Source organism: Kryptolebias marmoratus, linkage group LG16 (assembly GCF_001649575.2).
Source record: "Kryptolebias marmoratus isolate JLee-2015 linkage group LG16, ASM164957v2, whole genome shotgun sequence".
Lineage (NCBI taxonomy): Eukaryota > Metazoa > Chordata > Actinopteri > Cyprinodontiformes > Rivulidae > Kryptolebias > Kryptolebias marmoratus.
In genome coordinates this window covers 203,824-211,595 of record NC_051445.1, presented here as the reverse complement: position 1 = coordinate 211,595, position 7,772 = coordinate 203,824, and the positions used below count along the sequence as shown (strand labels likewise).

General features: G+C 49.1%; 1 protein-coding gene across 5 annotated transcripts in view; it reads left to right on the top strand.

The window, feature by feature from the left end:
* col6a4a (collagen, type VI, alpha 4a) overlaps nucleotides 1-7,772 on the top strand; it is a 45,312-nt gene that overhangs the window by 35,045 nt on the left and 2,495 nt on the right. For 3 of the 5 annotated variants that reach the window (XM_037980086.1, XM_037980082.1, XM_037980083.1), the window contains 13 exons: nucleotides 554-616; nucleotides 708-770; nucleotides 1,154-1,189; nucleotides 1,264-1,300; nucleotides 1,385-1,396; nucleotides 1,759-2,252; nucleotides 2,858-2,954; nucleotides 3,930-4,568; nucleotides 5,293-5,416; nucleotides 5,523-5,647; nucleotides 5,758-5,928; nucleotides 6,446-6,493; nucleotides 6,762-7,747. In XM_037980086.1, the coding sequence (XP_037836014.1) occupies nucleotides 554-616; nucleotides 708-770; nucleotides 1,154-1,189; nucleotides 1,264-1,300; nucleotides 1,385-1,396; nucleotides 1,759-2,252; nucleotides 2,858-2,954; nucleotides 3,930-4,568; nucleotides 5,293-5,416; nucleotides 5,523-5,647; nucleotides 5,758-5,928; nucleotides 6,446-6,493; nucleotides 6,762-6,937 (2,085 nt within the window). In that variant the 3' untranslated portion in view covers nucleotides 6,938-7,747. The other 2 variants (XM_037980084.1, XM_037980085.1) reach the window with 2 other exon arrangements.

Below are 7,772 nucleotides of genomic sequence, written 5' to 3'. Positions count from 1 at the left end.
GTGTGTGTGTGTGAGTGTGTGTCTGTGTGTGTGTGTGTGAGTCAGTGTGTGTGTGTGTGTGTGTGAGTCAGTGTGGGTGTGTGTGTGTGTGAGTCAGTGTGTGTGTCTGTGTGAGTCTGTGTCTGTGTGTGTGTGTGTGTGTGAGTCAGTGTGTGTGTGTGTGTGTGTGAGTCTGTGGGTGTGTGTGTGTGTGTGTGTGTCTGTGTGTGTGTGTGTGTCAGTCTGTGTGTGTGAGTCGGTGTGTGTGTGTGTCTGTGTGAGTCGGTGTGTGTGTGTGTCTGTGTGTGTGTGTGAGTCAGTCTGTGTTCATGACAAATAGAGAGTTTATCAGCCGCAGTCCCATCTCTATCACTGACTGACTCACTCTCAGCTCTGGTCTGATATCAGGAACAAACACAGATTCTCTGTGCTGACGGTCGTTTGACTCACAGCTGAAGCTTCTTGTTATTTGTCGTGGATAATGTGATGTTTGGAGAAGCAGCAGCTCTAAGACTGTTCTGTTTCCTGCTGTGATGATGTTGGGAAATCTTAACCACCTAGTTTTCCTCTGCAGGGGGAGGACGGTCTGCAGGGACCCAAAGGACTACCAGGACGTAAAGGGAACCAAGGTCGAGGGGTGAGTGTTGGTCCAGAGACGCCTCAGAATCTTTTCAGGAGCAGTTTTTGTGACATTTGTTGGGCTTTTTCATGTTTTTGGATGGATGCAGGGTAACTCGGGCCTGATGGGAGAGTCAGGAGTCTTTGGAGATCCAGGATATCCAGGACACAGAGTGAGTGTTGGCTCTAACAACACTTTTATGGTCAAGTTTATTTTTTACAAATGAAACCATTCAGAGAGATCTTCTGTCGGGAGTCAGAAAAGGTCTGACAACATCTCAGATTTCCCAGATCCAAGCTGAATAAAGATGTCCCTGAGACAGTCCAGCAGGATGTGGGATGCAGGCAAAGAAACATGGAACACCATAACCAAACAGCTGGAACAGAGAACAGGAACATCTGTACGAGTCTGGACTGGAAGTCCCACAGTCAGACTCCAGGTGGTGGAGAACAGCAGGGCTGAGATACCTGAAGGACCCTGAAGATCCCAGGCCTCTGGTAGAGGACCTGAGCTTGGAGTTGGTGATAAATAAGGATTCTGTTTTCTTCTTCTCAGGGTCTTCGAGGTCCTCCTGGAGTCCTGAGCATGACAGTAAGTCCACCTGAGAAAAGTCTTCAGCTGTAAACCTGCAGACTCTCAGTCCCTCCTGTTCTCTGCTGTTTCAGGAGTGTCAGCTGGTCACCTACATCAGAGACAACTGTGGTAAGTTCTTCAGACGTTCTGCACAGAACATCAGGAGTAAAAACCTGCAGTTCTTCTCTAAATCCTGTGTTTTTCTCCTTACAGCTTGTTCTGTGGGTACGTATCTTTGCTGTAATGATCCAAAGTTAACGTGTCGAGTGACGCAGCAAAACGCAGCAGGAAGGATTCTCATCAAACTTCATAAATAAATTCCTGTTTCCTTCAGTCACCTGGTCTGTGGTTTAACGTCACGTATTCTGATAGATGTTAGTCTTTTCCTCTCTCTGCTGCTGGCTTCACTCTCCATGGTTGTATTTGTAAGGATTTCTATCAGTAACCTGTTTTTCTTCTCATAAAGACTACACCTGGACCACTTCCTGTTTGTCTGCGTCTCTTTCCTGTCCTCTCAGACCCCAGTCAGTCGTCCTGAACCTGGTTCTGGTTCTGCTGAAGATGCGTCTGTCTTTGCTGGTTTTTAGATCGCTCCGAGTGCCCGGCGTACCCCACGGAGCTGGTCTTGGGCCTGGACATGTCTGAGGGTGTGAGCCCAGTCGCCTTCGAGAGGCAGCGCGCCGCCCTCCTCGCTCTGCTGGAGGACGTCAGCATCGCCGAGAGCAACTGTCCGACGGGCGCTCGGGTCGCCGTGGTGGGATTCAGCGCCCACACCAAATACCTGATCCGCTTCCAGGACTACCGCCGCAAGTCCCAGCTGGTAGAAGCCGTGCAGAACATTGCACTTGAGAAGACGTCCAACAAGCGGCACCTGGGCGCCGCCATGCGCTTCGTGGGTCAGAACGTCTTCAAACGTGTGCGAGCTGGAACGCTGATGAGGAAGGTGGCAGTTTTCTTTTCTAGCGGAGCTTCGGAGGATGTTGATGACATCGTAACCGCCGTTATGGAGTACCGGGCCCAGAACATCATCCCAGCAGTCATCTCTCTGACGCAGGCCAACAATATCCGCACAGCTCTGGAGGTAGGTCCAAAACTCAGTGATCCATCAAAGCAGCTGTCCAATCACATCGTTACTCCCAGAAATCCTTATTATTTATTTGCCTACGACTGAATATTATAAATGTAGTTTTATCAGGTCATCAGAGGTCCAGCACAGGTTGAAGGACTGAGAGATAAAGACTGAGATGGTTTGGACATGTCCAGAGGAGGGACAGAAGGATGTTAGAGACAAAGAGGACAGATATGGATGCAGTTAGAGAGGACATGGAGGACAGAGGACAGAGTTAGATGGAGGAGGACTCGCTGTGGAGACGCCTGAGAAGGAAACAGCTGAGAGAAGAAGGAGGTTTAGTTGTTGGAGATGATTCAGCTCAGCCTAAACGAGGCTCCAGAGGAGGTGATGGAGGTTATCTCAGACATGTGGAGAAGCTCTGTGTGACGACAGTGAAACCTCATCAGGACTTTCCCTCAGGTCTCCACGTCACTGAACATTCAAACAGCTGCTGCTTTGAGGAACATTTGGCTCTAAAACCTGAACCTCATCTTCAGTCAGGAACTGCAGCAGGATCTTTAATTCAATCTGTTTGGAGGGTTTTGTTTAAATCTCAGAGCTCTGTTTCCTCGCAGCTCGATGACTCCGGTAAGTCCATCTTCACGGTGCTGACGAGACCCCAGAACCTGGCTGCGGACCTGAGGAAGGTCAAGAACTGTGCCATCTGCTACGGTAAGAAACTTGTTGTAGATCAGACAGTAAAACCTAAACTCCTGATCCAGTCCTTGTTACTTTATATTCTCCTTCCAAACAGACAATAAAAAACAGGAGTTCAGCTCAAACAGGGCTGAGAACTGCAGGAACATCATGGAGTTCTTCCTGGACTTTAGGATTCTGGTCTCCTGCTGTCCTCACACTTGTTGTTTTAGTCTCCACTAGTCCAGTTTCATCCGATGTTTTCAGGACTGCATGCAGACATGAAAGTTCAGTACAGCACCAAGACACATACGTTATGAAGAGCTTCACTTCATTACAGTCTCCCAGCAGCGGATTGGTGACAGTGGAAAGGAAAAACTCCAGCAGAACCAGAACCAGAAGACTTAAAGACTTCTTTGGACTCCCAGATAATAAAGAGTTAAAACAGTCCAGCCTAGATGTGATAAATGCACGGAGCAGTTTTTCTGCATCATTTTCAGACAAGATGTTTCTAATTTCAGTGATATTGTTCAGGTGGAGGAAAGCAGTCCTGGTAACAGTTTTAATGTGGGGTTAAAAGACATCCTGATCCTAAATAACACCGAGGTTCTTTAAATTAGAACTGGAGAACAAATTAATGCCATCCAGAGGAAGAGAAAGGCTGCAGAGTTTGTTCCTAAGATGCTCAGGTCCAAAAACCACAACCTGTCTGTCTGAGTTTAAAAGCAGAAGATTAAGAGTCCTCCAGGTTTTATAGATAAATATAACTGAGGATCATCAGTTTACCCCATGCTGTTCTCGACTGAAACGCAGAGAAAAATCAGCTCAAAGTCCAAAGCTGGGCTCTGAAACGTTCAGAACATCAGGCGAACTGTTGATCCAGATTAGAAGAGTCTGGATCATTGGAAGGAGAACAGAAAGACGAGAACTGGATCAAAGTTGTACTTTTTGGGTTAAAGTTTTGAGATGAAATGATAAAAGCTTTTGTTGTTTCTGTGACCCCCTCCTCAGACCCGTGCAGGCGCACCGAGGCCTGCTCCTTCATCCAGGACCTGGTGCTACCTCAGCAGGTGGACATGGACCTGGTCATGGTTCTGGACGGATCAAGGGAGATGCAAACGGACGAATTTGTCGGCGCTCAGCAGCTGCTGGGTTCTGTGGTGGACCAGCTGGCCGTGAGTCCTCAGCCCCGCCGGGCCAGAACTGGGGCCCGAGTGGCTGTGGTCCAACAGAAGATGGTGGGGTTCAACCTGCAGACCTACCAGAACCAGACCCAGATGAAGAAGTATCTGATCCAGAACATGCAGCAGCATGGCGGCTCCTCGGAGCTGGGACAGACCCTGGTCTACACCCTGCAGGAGATTTTCCAAAAGGCTGTCCAGCCGCGCAACAAGAAGGTTCTGTTCACCGTGGTGGGTACTGAGACGGCCTTCTCCGACCGGGTCAACCTGCACTACATCTCCCAGAAGGCCAAGTGTGAGGGCGTGGTTCTGTTTGTGGTGACAGTTGGAGACCGCTACAATCGGACGCAGGTGGAGGAGCTGGCCAGCCAGCCGGTCCAGCAGCACCTGGTCCACGTAAAGCGGCTGAAGTCTGGCGATCAGAGCTACGTGCAGCGCTTCTTCAGAGTCTTCCTCTCCGCCCTGAAGAGTAAGAACCCACCGTCCTGCAGCTGCAGGAGGTGGAGCTGGGACACCTGAGCATTTCCTGCTCAAACATGTCCAAACATCAAACTTTCAAAATAAGACTTTATTTTCCTTCTTACATTTAATATTTATATTTAATTCACATCATCAAACAAAACTCAGTAAACTTTAGGTACAAATAAATGTCCCTGCATTTCAGTGAAACTAGGGAAGTACTGATACCACACTTGAGTACTTTCTGATACTGAGTACCAGTACAAGTACTATTAAATGTCACTCTTCTTAGAATTAGATAAACCTCTAATCAACGGTGGTGATCGATGGCGGCGGCGGCCTCCTGGGAGGATAACTCCTACGCCGCTCTCGTGCTTCTCATTAACGACCTTTTGTACCTCAGTCCCGATGATGATGGAGGTCGTCATGGTACCGCCAGAGTCTGGGCTCAGATCCTGTGCTGCCGTACCACAGTACCTGCTGACTGCCAGTTACTGGTGGTACCGGTACTGTAGTTCTGGGACATCTTTACTCCTATAAGAACACCAGAACCTCTTCACCAGTTTATTCATCAGCTGGTTGATGTTTTCTGGGAGAGATTTAAACACCAGAGGAGAATCTTTCAGAACGATCAGAACCCGTTTCAGAACGCTGCGATGAGACGATAGAACAGTTATCGTTTCAGAGCATCACACAGAACCTCTGGGTGACAAAGTGCTTTTGTGTTGTTCCAGAGGGAATAAACGAGTATCCACCTCCTTCTCTGAAACGGACCTGTGACAAGCTGAGCAACCAGGGACAAGGACCGGGACAAGGACAGGGACAAGGACAGGGAATTGGGACAATCAAACCCTTCAGGTAACTGTCTGTCTGCAGAGTTCTGTGCAGGATTTTATTTCAGGAAATGATCCCAAGGGGAGGTTCAGGCCTGATGATGGACCCACATGTGGGTTTGTGTGTTCAGGCCCGGTTTTCCAGGCCAGGACGTCGCCAGAGACGAGGAGGGGCAGACGTTTCAGGAGCACACAGGACAGCAGACTCAGGTGGACATCATGGAGACCCTGATCGCAGGAGACAGCCTGAGACCCGGTAACGGTCCCCCACACTGAGCCTGGTCCAAACCCACAGAGATCTGATCCCTGCCTGCTTCAGTGTGTGTGTGTGTGTGTGTGTAGTAAGGGTGTGTGTTCTGCTTGCAGCCCGGTGTCAGCTGGAGGCTGATTCTGGTACCGGGTGTACCGACTTTGTCCAGATGTGGTTCTTTGACCCGAACATCGCTGCATGCTCTCCCTTCTGGTTTGGTGGCTGCGACGGCAACGCTAACTGCTTTAACACGGAACATGAATGTTTCCAGACATGTGGCGTCCCGAGTAAGTCCAAACTAACCCGCTTGACCTCTGACCTCTGACCTCTGACATCCTGTCCCCATGTCTTTGTGCTGTGAGCTTCTGCTTCTGTGTCTCCGTCCACAGAAGCAGGAAAAATAAAACTCTAAAGGTTTCATGAGTCAGAACAAAAAAACTTCAGATCAACGACGACTTGTGAAAACACAGCCGAGCTCAGCTTGACCTTCACGTGCACACGCCTCACCGTGCACGTGCATCACAGTGTCAGACTCTGTCCTCCACGTGCACGCGCCTCAGGTTCTGTCTGTCACATGCACGCGCCTCACCGTGTCGTGCTCTGTCCTCCACGTGCACGCTCCTCCACGTGCACGCCCCTCACCGTGCATGCACCTCACCGTGTCAGGCTCTGTCCTCCACGTGCACTCTCCTCCACGTGCACGCTCCTCCACGTGCACGCGCCTCACCGTGTCAGGCTCTGAGGGCTTCAGTCCTCAGTGGCGTCTCTCTGAGACCTGATCGTCCTCGTCTGTCGTCCCCACAGGTGCCGGCGGGACGCTGCAGACGGAACTCACTGCCTCGGCCTCTGCAGGTACGTCTCTGAGCTCCTAACGAGTCTGATTCAGCTCAGAGTCAGAAAGATAATCTCTCACACGTCTTTAACTAGTTTATTTTGTTTCATGTAGTTTGGACTCACACAGCAGATAAAGACAATTTAATTTGTGATAAACGGATTTATTTGGGATTAAAATCTGATGTGAAGCAGCAGATCCAAGCTGCAGAACTCAGTGTGTTAGACTGAGCACTGGACGTCTCTGTGACGAGTCTGTCTCTAACATTTGTCTCGTGTCTCCGTCCAGATGCCTGTCTCCTCCAGCAGGACTCCGGCAGCTGCCAGGATTACTCCATGAAGTGGTTCTTCGACACGGTTCAGAAGGAATGCACTCGCTTCTGGTACGGCGGCTGCGGCGGCAACAACAACCGCTTCGAGACACAGGAGGAGTGTGAGAAGATGTGTGTGATGAAGAGTCGATGAGGAGGAGGAGGAGGAGGAAGTCTTCTGTCAGCAGCTGATGACTAAACCAGGAGATGTTGTCTTCTTCAACATGCATGTTTCATTTCTATGGAGGTCCTAAAGGGTCACCGCCATGATGTTTTTATTGTTTTTAATGACAAAATGTTTGAGTTTTCTGCTGATTCCCCTGAAGGTTCAGACGGTTTCTGCACACAGATTATTTTCATCTTTACAAACTGAAGCCTGGAAACGGAATTTATTCGTCTTTCTGTTGCAGAAATTTGAGGATGATTTTCTGGTTAGTTCACTTCATCTCAGTAGAAAAACAAAAAGAAAACTCAGGTTCTGTTTAATTAGAGTAAGTCTGTTTTATCAGCTAATAAAAGCTGCAGGATGGTTCTGGTTCTGGTTCTGGTTTATTTCTGGACCTCGGAGATCCAGCTTGATCCTCGAACAACAACCAGAACAGAACTGTGCATAAAAGAAGGAAACAGCTAAAGAAGGAGGAGCAGACGGAATTAAACTACAGAACATCTTCAGTTTGTCAGCTGCTAAATCCGTCTGCACGGTTCAGTTCTTCTGCTCCAGCTCACCTGATTCAGGCGCTTTAATCGGCTCACCTGATTCAAGCGCTTTAATCAGGTCACCTGATTCAGGCGCTTTAATCAGGTCACCTGATTCAGACGCTTTCATCAGGTCACCTGATTCAGACGCTTTAATCAGGTCACCTGATTCAGACGCTTTAATCAGGTCACCTGATTCAGACGCTTTCATCAGCTCACCTGATTCAGGGGCTTTAATCAGGTCACCTGATTCAGGCGCTTTCATCAGGTCACCTGATTCAGGCGCTTTAATC